Consider the following 20,952-nt stretch of genomic DNA (forward strand, 5'->3'; position numbering starts at 1 on the left):
TTAAGCCTGTAATTAAGACTGCCCTGTGTACTTCTCCTTCCTCTTTCTTTCCTGTACATTTCTTTCGTTTCCTCTTCTCCTTCTTGTACATTTGTAATAAATTGCTTTGTTCTTCCTATTTTCTTGGTTTCCTCTCCATCCGATCGCATCAGTCTTTTCTCCAATTGGGTAAGCGTGGCACGATCGCAACCTCTATAATCGGGTCTAGTTATTTGTTAACAGCTCGGATCGCGGATTGCTATCCGCTCGGCATTTTCCATCCATATCCGTGATTCGAGCGGGAGTTATTCCCTCGTTTCCGGTCGGCGTTAGTAATTAGATAGTAGCGAACCCCTAGGCCGAACAACCCCTACCTAACGCCGCGCCGGGAAGGACGCTATAACTTCCAGGACTCGCGTCGGCCAGACAAGAGGACAAGGGGATTAACCCCCCCTTGATAAGGGGATTAACCCCCCCTTGATAAGGGGAGAGCCGACGTCGGAGATCCGCAACAATATATATATATATATATATATAATCGGGAGATTAAATCAGACGCGGACGTAGCTTCAGGACGTCGATCTTTAATTCGACAAGCTTTCGACCAACAAAGGTCTTCTTCTTAGTTGTCCCCAAGTTCAACGGAAGTGACTATATATATATATATATATATATATATATATATATATATATATATATATATATATATATATATATATATATATATATGTACACATCCATACACATATGAGAAAAAGGTGACAACTACCTTTTCCTTGCAAATTTCACAGTAATATGCATTCTCCCCATCCAGTGCCTCAGCTCGGACAAACTGCTCCAAACAAGCCTCCAGGCTGGGGCACGCTGTAACACCAAGATCCAGGGCAAGGAAGGACTCCTCCCTCTCAAACCTGCAGCACAAAACATCACACAGCAAACTGAAATTAATGCACAGGAAGCTGTTAAGCTCTCTACTGTGCTTCAACGTGTATGTGCAGCCTTCAATTTTGTTATACAATCAAAGGCTAACTATGTTCTGACATGGAACATATATGTCCTGTTCAAAAATGATGGGACAGCCAACGTTTCAGCAAGGCATCTGCACTGCATCACAGGACAATTCTGTGATAAGTGGCACACGTTGAAGTGAAATGTATCGGTATTTGGAAGTGGTGAGGGGATTTTCTGTGGAAATAAATAGTAGGAGAGTGAAGTGTCCACAAAAAGAGGAATAAGGAGAATAAAATAAGGAAGAAGGAAATAAAAAAGGAAAGATTATGTAGAAAGAACAAGTCACGTATCAAAGGAAAAGCAGAAATGTTGCTGATTTAAATAGAAGCCGCACCACTAAAGGAGAAGACATTTCACATAGTATTTGCCAAATGGGTCTTCATAAGCAGGACAGAAGCTATAATGACATGACCAGGTAATTTCTTTCTATTGTGCTTGCTTATAAGCACAGCGTCGCATGAAATAGAATGAAATTCAAGTTTGTCGTACATAACATCGTAAAACATGTATGACGAATGTTGAAACTTGATCAAAGACAAATAAACCACAACCACAAAAACACACACACACACACGAGGAACTGCGAAAGCATGGAAAGAGCAGAGGGTACAAGACCTGCGAGGAGCCGGTGAAGACAGAGAGACCACCGACCGGTTTGCTTTGCTAGCTTTCGACCCCCCCCTCCTATTCCAGACGCCCCCCCCCCCCCTCACCCCCAAGTGGACAGTGATGAAGGGTGTGGCAAGGGCAAGGGGTGCGGCAAGGGCACAAGCCTAGAGGTGAGATAAGTACTCCGCCAAGCTGCAGATGAAAGCGCTGTAGGTTGATAAAAGTTCAGATTTGCCAAAAAAAAAAAGACTGCATGATGCAGGATGCCGAGTTGGCAGCTGGCTTTGGAAGCCAACATGGATATATGGTTTGCCCAAGAAAGATAATGACTGATGGTGAGGTGCAAAAGTTGGGAGTGACTGAATGTCTTCAAGCAATTTGTTAAGGAAGTAGATGGGATTGTTCGCCAGATGCCCTCTTCAGAGAAACAGAGTGAGAGTGTCAGTTTTGTCAGGATTGAAAGACAGAATTGACACATTCGGTCTTCTAACGAGCAGCTTCTGCTGTGGTACCATTTGATGCGTGGGAGGGAATTGAGGAGCACACACGGATATCATTGAAGGTAATGAATAATGATGCAAATTGCCAGTGCACTCCACAGCATGTTTTTGAAATACAGCCAGAACTGAGCAAACACCTGAGCATATCACCAGCAGGGAAATTCCATCTTTGAGGCTTCCAGTGCACTTGCAGTGAAGCATTATGTAAGATGACCCTTCTCAACAATACTACGTTTTAGAGCATAGCTCACAAATCCATGCAATCAGAGCTGTTAAGATAGATCTAGGCTGATGTTTACCTTTGAGGTTAAAATTCAGTTTGAAAGACAAAATGTGTTTCAAACACACAAGCAGATATTTAAATTACAGGATCACAGCAATAATGGGATTACTTCCATGAAACAGCCCCCACATACATCACTCTCCTTCAATGCGTCATCTCCCAATTTCATAACCCACCAATGGAATAGCTTTGTACATTGAGTTTGCATTTGACTTGTCCAATGAGTGGTGGTTTTGTATGCAGCCCGTGGCTGCTTGGCTGCATCATTCTCTGGAGACACAGCTGTGCCACTGATGCAATGCCCCTATTACCAGTAAGCTGGTACTCATTTCACCAACCTCGGAACGACGACAGGCTGAGTCAACCCACCTGGTGTTATTGCAACAGCACAACAGGTGCTCAAACTCAAGACCCCAATATATTAAGCCAGCCATCCTAACCTTAAGCCAACAGCAGGCTGTCTAATAAGTGACTTCCGGTCTTCTACCATTATGCTTATCATGCCATGTCATATAGTATTGTATGATCATTTTTTATGGTTGAAGTAAGGTGTATAAAGTGATATGCAACACATACATGCTTGATTGGGCTAAGTAACTTATCATGCTCAAATTTATTGTTTGCTGTGTTGTATATTTAACAAAAGATTGGTTGTAACATGTTGTTACTTGTGTGGGCAATTCCTGCAGACTTTCTGGTCTGAGAAAATTCCCTGGTAGGTTTTCTTGAACACCTGCTCTCTTCCTAGTTTCTGGAACAAAAAAAAAACAAGAACACATGGTGCTGCAATCAGGCAAGCGAGCATGCATTCACTAATCCAACGATACTAACAGTGGCAACCCAGCCCAGTCCCCATTTTCATTATTTACCCTTTTGTTTCCCCTCACCTTCAGTTGCTCATCCAGTTGATCTACCAAGCTGGTAAAAAACTCGTATGCATCCTGTTGTTCTCGTATGTGGATTGGGCGATTCCATAGCTTAAATACCTGGAAAAATAGAGCACCAATGTCAAGCATCAGCCCATCACTCACATATGGAAACAGCAGGTAGGAGGTACCTCGGATAATGCTTCATTTATCGAGGGGGCTTTGGAAGTTAATGGAAACAACTGTCCCAGTAATACGACGCTACAATTATGTCCCACCATTGTTATGCTCCACGGAAATACTGCAAAGAGCTTTATAACACAATTACAATTTTGCACCTATTTGTACGAGGTGTTGGTTGCTCATATTCCTAATATAGATGTACTTTGCTCAACCTGTCATCTCAACCTAATTTTCCCCATTTTCTACACTAAGTGCCCCACTTTACCTTTTTTTTGTTTGTTTCTTGTTACCTCAGTCTGCAGTTGATACCAACCTATCCTATATACAGGTAGTGGACAAAAAAAAAAAATGGAAACACCTGGGTAAATGAAGGACACCAAATATATTGACAGCAACGGCTTCCACACAGGTGTGGCCCATGTATTAATTAAGCAAACAACATCACAGCATGCTTAGGGTCATGTATAAAAATACTGCACAGGCCTGGTTGCCTATTATTCTAGCTAGCGTGGCTGTAAGAGAAGACCTCAGTGACTTTGAAAGAAGGGTTATTGTTGGGGAGCATTTGGTAGGGGCTTCACTGACAAAAAAAGCTCAACTTGCTGATGTTTCACACACAATGGTGTCTAAGGTGATGTTGGCATGGAACTCTGAGGGAAAGACCACATCAGCAAAGGGCAACAGTGGGCGGAAGTGCATACTCCAGGATCGTGATATCTGAGCATTAGAGGTGCAAGGTAAAGCAGACGAGCGATTACTGTAGATTACTGTAGAACAATTGACTGTAAATTTCAACCTGGGGTGCGAGCACCCAGTTTCATAAAAAACGGTTCGCCGAGAACTCCAGAGAGCGGGATACCATAGTCGGGTTGCAGTGCACAAACCGCTCATTACACCTGGCAATGCAAGTTTGCGAGTCCAGTGGTGCAAAGAGCACAGGCAATGGACTACCGAGCAGTGGATAAATGTGATTTGGTCAGATGAATTATCCTTCACCATGTTCTCGACAAACGGACGAATGCATGGGTGGCACCAACCTGAAGAACTCTCCAACCCTGCGTGCTTGGTTCCAACAGTGAAGCATTGTGGTGATTCTGTAATGTTGTGGGGAACATTTTCATGGCATGGTTTGGGCACAGTCATTCCGTTCGAAGGCAAGTTCAATGCCAATCTCTTCTTAATGGTACTGCGAGAGAACGTGTGGTCGCCCAATGGTTTGATGAGCATGGCACTGATGCTATCCATATGCCATTGCCTTCTCAGACACCAGATCTGAATCCAATAAAGTATTTATGGGATATTCTGAAATGATGCCTGACACAGCGTTTTCCACCTCCATCAAACAGGTGTGAGTTGAGTGACTTTCTTGTGGAAGAATAGTGTTGCATCCCTCATGTAGAATTCCAGACGCTGTTGGACTCAACACTCAACACTCAACACGTGTTGGACCGTACGTGGTGGCCCAACGTCCTATGAAGTGATCTTACATTGGTGTTTCCATTTTGTAGTCCACCACTTGTAAATAAATAATGTGTCGATGGCCACTTGTCAGCATGTCATTCACGTACCTTCCAGAAGTTAGCCGGCACATAGTACTGCAGAAGGCTATCCAAGAGGTGAGCAAAAATACTTTGCACTTCAGCCAGCACAAGCTTTCCCTCATCACCTTCATCACTATCCACTTCACAAGCTCCTTCAACCGCAAGCAGAGCCTGGTAGGTGAAGAATGGCAAAGACATATTGCAGGAAGTCGTGAAAACAGCAACCAGATGGAGGGATATTATGAGGAACATGCAGTGTCATTTGTATGTGAATAACATGTGGGTAATATTTACTAATCTTTATGATTGGGTGTGGTTGAACAAAAAAAAAACATTTTTCTCTAAGTGAAGATTAGTGGATGAGATAATATTAAGGAGAGCCAACTTCAACTAATCCTCAACAAATACCATGCGTACAACAGATTTGGGGCAAAATGTTGTGCAGAGCAGCATGAGGTGTGCAAGGTGTTGGTAGTTTATAACTTTAAGGGAGGTGAATGTGGAGGCGGCACGCGTTTGTTGCAGTGTGGGCTAGTGGCAGAACCTCTGGCAGTCCAGGTTGCATGTACAGCTGCTGGAATATGGCATTCATGTAGCACGTTGCTCCACCATTCCTGAGGCCCACAAATCCTGCTGTTGAGCGGCCATCAACTGGAGGAAGAACCTATAAAAAACAAAAAGCAAAAACAAATGGAGCAGAGATACGGAGGCAACAGATTTATGAAAAAAAAAAAAAAGAAGAGGAGCAAGAACAAACGATTACACTTTAATAAAGTAGCAATGATGACCATTATAGTGAAAAGGAAGAAATGACTGAAAGAGAAGATTTACCAAAGAACAAGTCTGATCTTTAGCTCATTCGATGAGTTTAGCTCTACTCACTGTCTGCCTCCAAAAAGCACACATTATTTCCCATTATGTTCATAAAAATCTGCTGGAGAGATGCTGGTGGGCAGGTTGTGTAAACAATGGAGGAAAGGATACAATTTTACTTCAGGATAAGTTCCTAGACATTTTTCAAAACAAAACTCCGTCCAACTTTGTGTTCCTGCTTTTCCACAATTTTCAATTTTTAACTCAACTGGACTACCTTCCAGTTGAGTTCATCACATACTGAACCCTCCAGCGTCCGTCTTCTGTCGTCGTCGTCTGTCGTCTGTTAACACTCCAGCGTCCACAAATATCAACCGATTCTGATCAAACTTGACATGCAGCATCCTTACCCCAAGGACCAGGTTGGTATTACATTTCAGCCCGATCCGTTGAAAAATGGCGGACTTAGGCGACCATTTTGTTTTTGGTCATGAAAACGACGTTAACACTCGAGCGTCCACAAATATTAACAGATTTTGATCAAACTTAGAATGCTTAACCCATACCACACAAGGTAGGTTGATATTGCATTCCAACCCGATCCGTCACAAAATGGCCGCCATAGGCCACCATATTGTTTTCAGCTCCGAAACGACGTTAAGACTTCAACGTCCACAAATATTTTTGGATTTTGATCAAACTTGGTGTGTGAGACTCTTACCACACAAGGTAGGTTGCTATCTTAAGTCAAATCTAGTACAGACAACTGACCTACTTTAAAGTTGTCCAGTCAGTTCAGTTGAGTTCTGCTTCCCTGGAAGATCAGGTTAATTTAACAACCAATGAAACATTTGATTAACAACCAATGAAATATTTTTGTTACATTACTGTACAACCATTATATTGTTGTGGGATTGATCTTTACGGGTGAAGAAAACTGCTTTATAGAGTGATAGTTACCTCCACCACCGAAGGTAGATGGAGGTTATCCCCTGTTTGCCTGTTTGTGAACAAGATATCTCAAAAGGTTGTGGACGGATTTGGACAAAACTTGGTGGACAGATTGGGTGTGTGACGAGGACGAATCGATTCAATTCTGGTGAAGATCCGGATACGGGTCCGGCTAGTAGAATTTTTTAAGTGATTCTTCACCATTGGGAGATAGGACCAAAAACAATATATAGCAGGATATCTCAAAAAGTTGTGGATGGATTTGGATGAAACTTGGTGGACAGATTTGGTGTGTGACAAGGACGAATCGATTCAATTCCAGTGAAGATCTGAATATGGATTCGGATATGAGAATTATTAAAATTTTTAGGGGATTCTTCACCATTGAGAGATCGGGTGAAAAGCTATATATAACATGATATTTTAAAAAGTTATGGACAAATTATAACTAAACTTGGTGAACGAGTTGGTTTGGTGACAAGAACAAGCCGATTAGATTTTGGTTCAGGTCCGAATCCAGATCTGGCCTATCAGTGAGATACAAAACATAAACTGGTGTGCCTGGCAGAGGTATGCGCTCTACCGAGTGTCCTAGTTATTTATTCGCATTTGTTCAATACATATGTGCTGCATATGTTCAGTAAGATGTTTGTTTTTCCCATCCTATGTTGTCCTCCCCTATTCAGATCTCTAACTGTGCATTTTTAATGTTATTTTCCTCTGTTTACTTGTCTTTACAAAAAAAAAGAAAACCACACACACACACACGAGAGCTTTGCAGCTCAAGCCATGAGGATGTGCAGGTGTGGCGAATCTGCATTGAAGAAGTCGGCAACAGCCTTACTGCAGGAGCTGACATATGGGGCGAATCTGCATTGAAGACGTCTGCAGTTAGCGTCACCTCGAGAGCTTACGCGGTCTGGAAGGGGGCTTATCAGTTGATCTCAGTTGATAAAAAATATTTAATGATAGATAAATGAATACAAACATTTTTCTACCTCAAATTCCCTACTGAGTCCAGGATCTGGTTGGTGATGCAAGGTTGTGAGGCGATTGGTGAGCAGCTGTAGATTGGGAAGTGAGCCATCGGCAAGTACAAGAAGAACCTCAAACGCAGCAAGTCTGCTCACTGGTCCAGAGCATCTGAGCATCGCGCACATATGCAGACACAAAGGCAATTCAACGTACACCTTTAGAGAAATCAAAGCTTTTAAACAAATTTGATCACCACCTGAAAACCACCCTGCAAATGAAAGAGCAAATGATGAGCCAGCTATCTTAAAAGATGCAGTGACCCCATATATTATAACCCCATAGAGTGAACCCTTAAATATTGCAAGGGTTATGTTCCTGGAAAATGCTACAATATTCAAAACCGCGAAAGTTAAAACCAATTTCCGAAGGGAATAAGTGGGTTAGGTTCCTGGGCTTCGAGAAAATATCGAGGAAGGTCGGCGGTAGCCAAAAATAAACACATTACAATTCAAATAAACATGTAAAATAAGCATAAATTGGCCTTACGATGAATTCTCCTGCTGCCTTCAATCAGATTCAACGTTCAGAAACTATTATAGTTGCCCCCTCACCCTCACCATTCCTCCCTTTTAATCTCAAATTGTTTTCCTTTGTAATCTGTCTGTATGTTTTATAAATTGTTCTGCAGTTCTGTAAACCAGCGAATAAATAAAATTAAAATGATCGCTTTTCACTTTCGTCTATCGTTTTACACTTCTCTGCATTAACGGTTCGCGAAAGGTTAGTGGTACGGGATAACCATCACAGCTCAACTCAAAAACCGCAATTGGTCGAAATTAACACCCGCAATAAATAAATTGGTACATAAAAAGGTTACCGCGATTGGTCAAAACCCACAATATTCAAACTCGCGATACTTAAGGGCTTACTGCATATTGTTGTCAATTTGTCCTTTGTGTCCAATACATCCTCATCAACTTAGACAACGTAAACACATAAGCATCTATGCATGTACGCATATAAAGGAGAGTTTAAGTGAATCGACTAATAATGACACGATATTAACTACGAGAATCATTCCCAAAAGTTGTCAACCCTCCTGCACGTTTTTTTAAGCATAAAGTAGAGGTGATCGCAAAGTTGTATGTGTATTGCAGGAGTATTTACTGATGTGTCTGGTAAATAACATGTCTCTCATACAATTTGTTTCGTTTCCGGAATAAAAATAAGTGCATCTAGTATCAAGGATATGGCCACGGCAGACAGCTACGTTAAAAAGACATGCCTACTCTTCATGTTAAATTAATGGTGTGCAGAAGAAAAAAAAATGTACATGTGCACCAATACATTACTGCAATTCTTCCAAACACCTTTCTACTATTAAGAACTGTTCAGTGAAGAGTATTATTAGCCCCAGTTGGACTTAGTCCAAAACGGGGGCTTATGGATTTGGTCCCGTCTGTCTGTCCGTCCGAAACCATATCTCGGAGATATATGGACCGATTTTGTTCATACTTGGCACAAAGACAATACATGATGGTATACATATGCACATCATTTTGTTTCACGATGCGATCAAATATGGCTGACTGGCGGCCATTTTGTTACCTAAATGTGTCTCCAACAATTTCTCGCACATGCATGGTCCGATATTGTTCAAACGTGGCACAAGCACAGTACACGATGGCATACACGTGCACCTCACTTTATTTTGCAATCTGATCAAAGATGGCAGACTGGTAGACTGGCGGCCATTTTAGTTGTAAAAACCCCGATATTGACCACGTCCTCAACCATTTCTCGGACATGCATTTACCGATCTTGTTCAAATTTAGCACACAGATAATGAATAATAGGTTGCATATGCACGTCATTGCTTCTTTCCGAGATCAGATCCAAGATGGCTGACTGGCGGCCATTTTGTTAATTAAACGTGCTAATATGGAAGTCCTTCAGGACTTCCTTATGATTGAAAGATTTTTGCATGGGCGTTGTTTGTATAATTATTAAGGTGCTAGAATCTATAGAAATAAGAAATGCCAAATAAACTGCGTTTGAAATTGTGGAACATGGGTATGCTTTGTGCCGGAAGCGAGTTGGAGAGTGGAGCTCGTGTTAACTGATCTGGGAGAGGAGCTTGTGTGACGACCTTTGACCTGGTGCGGATGCCAGCCTTGTTGGAAAGTGCAGACTCAGCTCTTTATCTGAGATTGACCAGATGTGTATGCCTCAGAAGTCGTCTCCATCGGCTTAAACAGTGACCTTTCTTGACCTTCAGTAATTAGTGCGACTCCTGCAAGCATATTGGTGGCTTTATGAGAAACAGCTTCATGAGAAGCCAGTGAGTCTGACCTCTGGGAACCCCTCCATGCCCTTAAGCCCCTCCCTGGGAACATCAAAGGATTTTGCTCTTATAAGAAGGGAACTCTGCGAGAGAATTTTCAGAGAACTCGACTCTAACTGTTGTACTGCTGTGTATTTGTGATATGTAAATTTGTCCTGTATAGCGTCGGGTTTTCTCCGCAATAACTGAATAAATCTCTTAAACAAAGTGAAGTCGATGTATTTGAACTTTAAAGATCTCTAGACATCTCTTTCTTCAACACTCCCATCCATTTCTCAGACATGCATGGATTGATTTTCTTCAAACTTGACACAAAGACAATACATGAGTATACATATGCAGAAGATTTTATTTTGTCATCTGAGCAAAGATGGCCGACTGACAGCCTTTAACTCCTTGCAGCAAAATTACTAAAACTATGGTGGGGGCTATGACATTTCCTGGCTTTTTCTTCTTGTCCTTACTTGGAGGAAACAGGGAGGAGAAAACATGTTCAGGCAGGCATTCCACCAGAAGATGAGAGGACAATGCCTCGGTGACTAAAGAACCATCTTGCTTCAAGATCAGCATATCACAATTGAAGAATTTGCGGCAGAGTATGGCATACCGAAATTAACACAGCATTCTGTGAAACCTGGAAATGTTCCTGGAATCACCCACGTAAGGTAAGACCAGGGGCCTATGGGAAAAGGGGATGAGACTCTGGGCTGTCCTCTCACCCATAAACTTACGCATACTGTAATGGAGCATTTTACGGGAGTCACCCTCATGCACAGCATAAAAAGGAGCATTCCCTACCATTTATGTTTTCTGCACATTTCATTATTTGGCAGATGCTGTACTCATTATTCCAATATTGTCTGCCCAGTGATGCCGCAATCTCGCCTCGAACAAGCTTATCCAAAACCTCCATTTTCTGTGTCTGTACCATGTTACTGTACTACTGTGGGTCTCAGTTACCATCCTCATCACAGCAGCACCACTGAATGCACACGACATCATGGCAGAAGAAGAAGAATACCAATCCACACCGGGAGAATAATATCGCATAAAATTGAGACTGGATCCATGTTAAAACAGAATGGTACACAGAACATTTTGGAACCATCCTTGTGCAAAGCCAAATGTATGCAAGAGTATGAGCAATGATAGACTTACTTGGGGGTGCAGTGAGAGAGACTGAGGCTGCAATCACACACGGGATGGGATTCTACAATCAAATTTGCTGCCGGGAAAAGGAATTCATCAAGGAGCTGAGGGATGAGGCTGCACCCTGTGGAGGGAGAAGTAATGTGATAAAGGAACATGTGAGAAAACAAAAACACACAGACACAGAGACAGACACAGACACACAGACACAAAACACACATGCACACCTGAACCAATGGACTGCATGAGTTGAATGAATTGAAAAATGATGGTTATACTTAGGGGGTGCAAGGGAAGGTTTTTGGGGTTTTTTGGCAGTAAAATAAAATACTGTTGGATGGATGAAATAATAATTGTATGAAAATTGAGGATTTTAGAAATTTGGCCTATGTTGACCTTTTGGCCGATGTTGACCTCAAAAATAATTTGTGGTTGAATTCAGTGATCATATGTGCAAATCCTCTTCAAGCTTCAAGTCCATCGGATGAAAATTGGGGATTTTAGAAACTTGACAAAGTTGGTGACCTTTTGCTTATGTTGACCTATTGACCTTTTAACCACAAAAACAATAGGCTTCTTCTTTATGACCACCTGTACTATTTGGTAAAGTTTTGTTAAGATTGGTTGAAAATTGTGACCTGTAGGCGACTGACATACAGACAGACAGACAGACAGACAGACAATAACGCACAAGACCAACCAATATACTTGAAAAATCTTCGATTTTCGCAAGTAATAAAACACAAGTATTGGTTTTCTGGATGTAGGCCACAAGACAACCATACTGCTGCAGCAGCAACAACAACAGCAACACCAGAAATATAGCTTTGTCATTCAAAACATGCAAAACTGGGATGGCACTCGGTAGAGCGCATACCTCCGCCAGGCTGAACAGTTTACGTTTTGTATCCTTCTCTCACCGATAGGCTGGATAAGGATCCGGACCTCCACAATCTAATCCAGCTCGTTCTTGTCACAAACCCAACTCATCCACCAAGTTTTGTCAGAATCCGGCCACAACTTCGATTCGTATCTTCAACAAATTGAAACGATTTGTCCTTTTCATACACGTAACCTGTCGACCAAGATTTGTACTAATCCAAATCCATCCATCGCTTTTTGAGATATCAAGCTATATTAACGTTTTTGGCCCGAGCAACCAATGGTGACGAATTACTTGAACAATTAGAATGGCGCTCATGGAGCGTGTAGTCTCTCCTCGCACGTTCATTCTGAACAAGAATACTGTCCTGTTCCTAGGGAGTAAAATCCTCCAAGGAAACTGATATCCGAATGAGCTTAACACTCTGAGGCGTTCAGTCAAAAATGATGGTGTTCTTTACACACGAGGGAAAGGAGAATGATGAACTTACCTTCACGGGTCCCACCGGTGGACGTCTTCGACCCTGCGATTATCAATTCAACCGACACGGAATTCAAATTGCAACAAATTACCGGTTTAATGAAAATAAATGCCAGCAAACAAGAAAATGCACGATAAAACTAATATCCTAAATGGAGCGCCCCCATACAGACTCGTATACAACACAAGGGAATGACAAAGAAATAAAAGAATGTTCTTTGTATTTGTATCGGCCGGCACTCAGCTCTGGTCTACGAGGCTTTTAGGAGTTTGATGGTCGTATCCGCAGTATAACCACCCCGCGTGGGAAGCACACAAGATGGCGTGGATTCGCACCCGTAGCCAGCCGCCGGCGTGAGACAAGCAGACAAGATAGCCTCCTTGGGTTTGCTCGCTATCTCCTCCGTCTCCGAAGAGCACCACCGTCAACCAACACCCCTCCTCCAATGTTGCAGAGGTTTCCCGAGCTCCACAAGTTCTCCTCACGAGCGCACCCGAAACAAAACATGACCAAAGCCAGGACCAAGAGAGAGAGAAAAAGAGAGAGAGGGGGAAACGCACCCTCCCCTATTTTCGCTGATGTCACACTCAAACCAATCCCTGCGCTCCACCACATCAATCCACGACCAATCACTCCCTTCGGGACGGGGCCTCCTTTTGCCGATTGGCAAATGTGCTGGGTATCTGTTGGGGTTGTCGGTGTTGTATGTGCCTGAGTTCGTTTCCTGACGGTCCTCGTCTTGTCGCAGGCCAATTTATTAGAACCACAAAGGTCAGATCACAAGAGGTAGGACGGACAGGGGGATTTATTCTTATTCCCTAAGCTACATAGCACAAGAGCCACCCTCCTTCTGGCCACACGTCACACTTAATTCGAACACACGGAGCTGACTTCAACTACAGGTTTCTTCTTATTCACGCCATACGGAGCATGGTAATCTAGACACTTCTACCTGGACTAAGGTAATCATTGTCTACCCCCTACAAACGTAACAATACCATTGTTAACTGAACACGCAACTATTATGGCCCACTGCTATTAAGGCCCGTATACCCGTAACATCCATGCACCCTGTTAGGTCACATAGTTTCTTGGTATGGGCTTTGACATCATAAATGTAATTCTTCACTCACATCGGATCATAGATCAGATATATGAAGTTTCAGATTTTTCAGATAAAGATTTCAATCTGTTTAGGTCCAAAATGTTTACGTAACCGCTTTAATCTGCTTTACATTGAGAGTGATTCCAAAAAGGGCAATTAATGCATCTTAGAAAATTAGGACCTTCATCACAAAGTTACATTTCTAGCTAACTGGTGTATTTTCAATCATAAAATGCAAATTTTCAAGACAAGACAATAAGAAAATATTCAAATAATATCCAGGTTTCCCCGGCCAACTGCGTCAATCTGCGGGAATTAAAAACTTTCCCGGCCAACTCCATGAGGTGAGAATAACTGTGACTTTTAAAGACTCATCATCATCATCATCATCATCATTATTATCATTATTATTATTATTATTATTATCCCCCACACAATGAGAAAAAACAGGGGGGGGGGGATATTGTTATCGGCTCCATCTGTCAGTCCATCCGTCCGACAATACGGCCATCTGTCACAATATCTCATCCTAAAGGGTAGTGCAGAGATTCACCAAACTTAGTCGTTATGATCACCACATGGCAAGATGGTGCTAGAGCAGTGTCATTTTTGGCCCTGCCCCCTGGGGCAAGATCAAAACGCCAAAACCAAAAAATGCAAATTTCAGACACATTTTTAATAAAACTTTGTATATCTAGTAAACATTGGGGGACGAATTAAATATATAACAATTTTTGATACGTCATCCCTGGTTCATGCCCCAGGGGTTGGCGACCTTGGGGACAAAACAGGGAGAAAATTTTTACCTTAAAATCTGATATTGCATCATTACATTTCGTCATGGAACTTTTTGCCATCTTTCAACCTTGATTTAGGTGGGAAGCGGAAGGACTTGTGATGGCGCGCCATCGACTTCACTCTCGTTAGAAAAACAATTGTTATTCTGGTCTAATTTTTCCAACATTGCCGGCAGCTTTTGTTCATGGATTAGGGATACAACCGGACAGCAAATCCCCGCTAATCATTCTCAGACATCTGTAACTTCTCGAAGCTGAAAGGTTGCTTATCGTCTCTACTGGATGTGAACAATCCTTTCATGTAGTCAAGGCTTCTGCTACCCATAAACGGTGACGGAGGGAGAAAAGACCAGCTCACCAAGTCGTTCTTTCTCTTGTCCACAGAGTGAAAGCAGAGTTTTGGTTAGTTTGAGGTGTCCAGCAAGGAGGGCATCTCTGCCACAACCTTCCGTCGACATTCCAACCACACCTGCTCTCCGCCCAACTCCTGCCAGTCCCACTCCTGGTTCTCCTGGATCGAAATTTGACAGCCACGTAATTTCATCTTCCAGCATTGATGTTGGGTTGAGGTTTAATGCTTCCAGGCTGGAAACTTCCACACACAAAAAAAATGCAGGGATAGGGATAGCAGGGGATAGAGGTGGAAAAGTGGGTAGAGAGCAAATAAATAAAATGGTGTAGGGGTGGGCAAGGTAGTGAAGAGGTGCTGGTAGGTAGAAGTGGAGGCTCACTATCAGGTGCGTAGGAAGTGACCAAAGGGTAACTACTCCAGGGTAAATGTTTGGGGAACAACAAAAGAAAATGGTTGATGGAGAGTGGAAAAAGTAGGGAAATGGGAGGAGGGGAGGAAGGGAATGTAAATGAAAGCATGAAAAAAGGAGGATATATGGCGGTCCTCTAAAGAGGTTTTACTCTGCAAATAGAGGACCAACTGTTTATACAATAATAAAGATAGAAATATTTATATCAATTTCATCAGATCTTACAAAGCATTACAAAGTTTTGTTTAGGACTTTTTTTGAATGAAAAAAAACCGAGGATATGCCAAGATGTGTACTCAATGGGGCTCAAATTCACAAATAATAAAAGGCCAATAGTTGAATATATTGATATATAGACAAAATGGCAACAGCATAATTTCCTCAAATTTAGAGTTTTCATAGAACACTTTATCCCACACATTCTTGAGAAACAAAAAGGACATGAGAAGGGTCTTTTAAACTCTTGCTTATTACGTATCCGAACATCATCTATATTTCCTACAAGCTGCCATTTTGTCTGAATCTCAATATTCTCCAAAGCTGAGAGCATGATTTGATTTGTCGAGGGGACGTAAAATGGCGTAATATTTTGGTCGCTTACTGTACTGCTAAACGGAAGGTTTGTGAAAGTGCCAGGAAGGCGATTTGTGTTGTGTTCAAGAATATAATTCAATTTAAATAAAATAAACACTTTCAATTGAAATAAAATAAAGAAAAATTAATTTCTAGAAATTTAACACCGTTGATGCAGCATCTTTTCCACCACCTTATTTATCACGTTGCATTCTTTATTCATCCCTGTTATTTGTGTCCTTTATGACGTTCCTAAAAACAGTAAGTTTCCGGCTTGGAATGATTTTAAATTTTGTTTGACTGCCAGACAGGCAGACTAAAAAACAATTCCATACTCCTCTCTGTGCATGCACACTCGGGACGAGATCCCATACAATTTGCCAAATTCAGAGTCAAAGTACTTACTGCTAAACTGCAGGTATCGGTTCTGATCCATGTTCTGATTTGTGTTCAAAATATAACATTTAATTGAAATTAAGTAGTTCCTACATCATAAACTAATGCCGATAGACAGATAGACAAAAAAGTGAACCAATTGCTTTAACCCGCTTTTTGCTTCGCATGCTTGGTAATAAAATATGCAAACACCAAAAAGATAAAAACGATTTTGATTTTAAATCTACAAGTGTTCAGTTAATTTACAACACCCCCAAATTTTATTTATCAACAATCTGATAATGACGAAGAAACTCTCCCCGAGACTAGCTCAAGTTATTATGATTCACATGCTTTAAAAATGGTGCAAAATGTGATATTCTGGTAAAAATGAAGATGATGAATCAATGACGCAGATGACTTACATGTATGATTGTCGAGAAGCAAACAACGAAGATCGAAGTATTCTGTGCAGTGGGAGAAGAGGCTGAAGAGCAAAAAAAAAGAGGAATGCACAGGGAGTCATTTGCTGCAACTGGAAACAAAAAGTGAGATAAAAGTTTACGGCCACTTTACGTTTACGGCATTACGGTTTACGGCAAAAGTTTACGGCATTAGTGCATGAAGATGAGCCGTAACAGTGTTTGGGCTAATGATCATTGTGAACGATTCAAATCCTAACCGGGAGGCTTGACCACGTAGAGATGTAGAAGATGCCCAAAGTGGCAGGTGGGCTTGTAAGAGCACATTCAAAAGGAAAAGGTCAGGCCGAGAGGATGCCTCAGGTGTGGATCCAACATCCATTTGGGCAAGTGTGTGGAACTGGTCACATGATGCACGACGAACCTGCAACAACACAAGCAGTATGGTAGTGTAAATCTGATTTTAGAGTCAGTCTGTTCTACTTAAGAAACATTTACTCTGAGGTTTGGAAGTCCAATTTTAAAGACCAAACAACTCTACAGTGTGAAATGTAATCCTAATGAAGAGTGTGGCATTCGAAAGGGTGGATAAGCTCCTCCCTCAACTCGGAAATTGTTTTTTTTTACTTATTTCCAACAAAAACACATCTCCCTGCAAACGAACATGGGAATCTGACATGCAATGATGGAAATTATGAGTCACTCGTGAAAAACAATACAGACAAGTGAGGATCTTTTTGACTGGATAAGGATCTTCTTCTTGACTGATGTTGATTTGGAATCAAGAATTATGATGCAAATCAATTGAAACATGCTTTGTCACTTGATGTGAACTCTACAACATGCAAATTTGGGAGCGCAAGCTCATTTGCAGTAAGATGCAATATCAGAAATCTGTGCAGTCTGCGTGTCTGGCTTTCGACACAGTGTTTCAGGTGCTGCTGTGTGGAAAGAGGTGAAATGTTTGTTTTGGCAATCAATACACAGTCAATATGATGAAGAAGAAGATTAAGAACAAGAAGAAGCAGTTAGACACCATAGACATTTAGATCCCGAATGGACATTCACACCCCTATATAACCTATAGACCCCTTACACCTGCAGCCCCTTTTGACCTTTTTAATCACTCCAGGACCCACTCATCCGACATAAATTCACTGCGCAAATATAACCGTGTTATCAGGCCTACATCCCCCACGGGCAACTAATTTTCCATCAAAGCAAACTGAAAATCAACTTTAGCACCTAATGTACACCACCTACGACCACCCTCCATCGAGAGATGAGCATCTGTTCCACTTAGGACTATTCATTACCTCCGCCACCAAAGGTGGATGGAGGTTATGTTTTCACCCCTGTCTGTTTGTGAACAAGATATCTCAAAAAGTTGTGGACAGATTCGAACGAAACTTCGTGGATAGATTGTGTGTGTGACAAGGACTAATCGATTGGATTTTGGTGAAGATCTGAATATGGATTCGGATATGAGCTTTGTTTAATTTTTTTAGCGATTCTTCACCATTCAGAGATAGGGCTAAAACCAACATATAGCAGGATATCTCAAAAGGTTGTGGACGGATGATTTTGATTAAATGTGATTGTGTATTGTGATTTTCTGGTCTACTCTAGTTTACAAAACGTAAACTGTTCACCTGGCGGAGGTATGCTCTCTACTCAGTGCCGTTCTAGTTGCTAATGTTTTTGTGCTGCATGTCATTTATCTACAAGCTCCACTGTGAGCATTCAATCAATGTAACAAACAATAAGAAGTCAATTAAAAAATAAATAGCACCGCAAAGCGGGCGTAACCCCTCAGCCCATGCATGGTGGAAACCAATTTAAAGATGGCTGCCGAGGCGGCCATATTGAAAATCGCGGCACGCCCATTTTTGAAAGGCACCTTCCTCTACTCAACCCCAACACACACTGCAAACATGGATTTAATCGGACAAGCCGTTCTGCTCAAAATTGACAGAAACCAATTTCAAGATGGCTACCGTGGCGGCCATATTGAAAATCGCAGCGCACCCATTTTCGAAAGGAACCTTTCTCTACTCAACCCCAACACACACTGCAAAAATGGATTTAATCGGACAAGCCGTTCTGCTCGAAATTGACGGAAACCAAAAGTTGACGGACGCCCGGATGGCTGCCGTGGCGGCCATATTGAAAATCGCACCGTACCTATTTTCGAAAGGAACCTTCCTCTACTCAACCCCAACTTACACTGCAAAAATGGATTTAATCGGACAAGCCGTTCTCCTTGAAATTGACGGAACGGAAAAGTTGACGGACGCCCAGACGCCCGGGACGACAATAGCCCTTCGCCCAATTTGGGCTGAAGGGTGAAAAGCCTTCAAAAGTTCACTTTTGTCAAGATGTCCAAGGTCGGTGAGAAAATATCAGATCACCAGCAGGAAATCGGCGAGCATCGTGAGTCGATTTACCTCGTGACAAGGAGAGTGAAGAAGCAGGTCGATGATAAAATCTGCAACATGGCGCAAGGAGAAAAAGCTTCCTGCTGGAATGACACGAGATGCAGAAATGCTTAAGGGAGGCTTAAACACAGATACACACTACTAGCTAATTCCCACGGTGCATGAGTCTCATCGTGGATTGAAGTGTGTGTGTTAAGTGTCATCATAAGCTCGACCATACGATGTTTTTTTTACCAACCAAAATTATGTTTTCAACTAAAATAGCACTCTGACGTCGCCACGTCAACCAATATGCCTTCGCCAATATTATCATTAAACATACTTGTATCAAGCTTGATTTAAATCCTTTCAGCTGCTCTCAAGTGGCACATATTTATCTGACGTGACCTTGACCTGCGGCACCAAATTCTAATCAGTTCATCTTTGCATCAGAATATATACCGATACCAATTTTGGCTAAAATCCCATGACTTGTTTACAAGTTAGCACAGTAACAGAATTTTTACCTAACGGGACTTCTGACCTTTGACATATTGACCCATTATTCTAATCCAATTATCTTTACATCATTGTACATACTTGTATGAAGTTTGACTTGGTTCCTTTCAGCCATTCTTAAGTTATCACGGTAAAGAAAACCTATTACAGACTCTGACCTTTGACCTCTTGATACAGAAATCTAATCAGTTCATCTTTGCATCATAATATATACTTGTACTAAGTTTGGTCAAAATCCCATCACTAGTTCACAAGTTAGCTCGGCAACAGAATTTTTACGTTACAAGAACATTTGACTTTTGACCTCATGGCCCCAAAATCGAATCAGTCCATCTTTACATCATTATACTGTACATACCTGTACCAATTTTGACTTAGATACCTTCAGCCGTTCTTAAGCTATCGCCGTCACGAAAACTTATCACAGACACACGGACGGACGCACGGACAGCCGGATGGACAACCCAGAAAGAGAATGCCTCCAGCGACTTCGTCAGCAGAGGCATAAAAAATAAAGGTACAGGGATAGTGTGTCCCTGGGCTGTCAGGAATATGGAGATGAGACAGGTGGACTGGGAGGCCTCCTCCCATATCTGGATTTCCTTGTGTAACTACAATACTTTACATTACTTGCACAGCATGATGATTTTTTTTTTTATGGTCAGGGAAAAGTACATGGAGGATGTACCTAGAAGTTCTTTTCGTAGTTGGAGACAAGCAATGAGTAGTGAAAGAGCATCTCGTGCAATTAAAGACGATTTCGAATCCAGCGTTACACAAGTTGAACCCAAAGCTGACCACCCGGATCGCTCGCTCTCCTCACTGCCACTGCTACCTGTAGGGAGGGTACGTAACAAGATAAAACTATGATCAAAGCTCTGCTGCTCGCCTGTTGTAAAGGAGTATGTAAACACCATGTCAAGGCATAACTGGCAAGAAGAAATGTAGCAGCATGCTTGCAAAAGGAATTCTCATTATCAATTTATATGTATACCACCATGTTACCTGTGCTTCCTTGCCTCTGCCACCCCCCAAGTTGTCCATACGTAAGTGGATTGGCCGTTGGGACCAGCTTGCCAACTGCAGCAGCCCAAGCCAGGCGCACTAAGCCTGACACTGTACTGGAATAGGCAGCAGGATCCATAGTCTATTCAAAAAAAATAGATTGAAGGGAAGATATCAAGACAAAACTCAAAATCGGTAAAGCAGAAGTGAATTTATCGCTGTACAAGCACACTGAAACATTTCATGGCTCTTTCAAGGTTCTCATACAAGACTGGCAAAAGAAGGAAATGAAAGGAAGGGCAGTGGGCGGGGGTGAAATAAGCGCCTGAATAAAGATGGTTGGTGGAGGCAAGGGGTTGGGCAAAAGAAGAAAAAAAGACTGCATCCTATCCAACGTGTTTTCATTATTA

The 20,952-nt window shown here is 41.9% G+C and overlaps 1 protein-coding gene across 1 annotated transcript in view; it reads right to left on the reverse strand.

The window, feature by feature from the left end:
- Nucleotides 1-20,952, reverse strand: part of USP24 (ubiquitin specific peptidase 24) — a 251,269-nt gene that overhangs the window by 115,401 nt on the left and 114,916 nt on the right. The window contains exons 34-46 of the mRNA XM_078771659.1: nucleotides 20,543-20,684; nucleotides 20,226-20,372; nucleotides 19,049-19,122; nucleotides 16,862-17,025; nucleotides 16,605-16,666; nucleotides 14,829-15,062; nucleotides 11,214-11,328; nucleotides 7,735-7,879; nucleotides 5,517-5,636; nucleotides 5,000-5,143; nucleotides 3,270-3,368; nucleotides 3,051-3,133; nucleotides 749-890 (exon numbers count right to left, since the gene is read on the reverse strand). Of these exons, the coding sequence (XP_078627785.1) occupies nucleotides 749-890; nucleotides 3,051-3,133; nucleotides 3,270-3,368; nucleotides 5,000-5,143; nucleotides 5,517-5,636; nucleotides 7,735-7,879; nucleotides 11,214-11,328; nucleotides 14,829-15,062; nucleotides 16,605-16,666; nucleotides 16,862-17,025; nucleotides 19,049-19,122; nucleotides 20,226-20,372; nucleotides 20,543-20,684 (1,671 nt within the window). The remainder of the gene's footprint in view (nucleotides 1-748; nucleotides 891-3,050; nucleotides 3,134-3,269; nucleotides 3,369-4,999; nucleotides 5,144-5,516; nucleotides 5,637-7,734; nucleotides 7,880-11,213; nucleotides 11,329-14,828; nucleotides 15,063-16,604; nucleotides 16,667-16,861; nucleotides 17,026-19,048; nucleotides 19,123-20,225; nucleotides 20,373-20,542; nucleotides 20,685-20,952) is intronic.

The sequence above is a fragment of the Myxine glutinosa genome, chromosome 1, assembly GCF_964187855.1.
Source record: "Myxine glutinosa chromosome 1, kmMyxGlut1.1, whole genome shotgun sequence".
NCBI lineage: Eukaryota > Metazoa > Chordata > Myxini > Myxiniformes > Myxinidae > Myxine > Myxine glutinosa.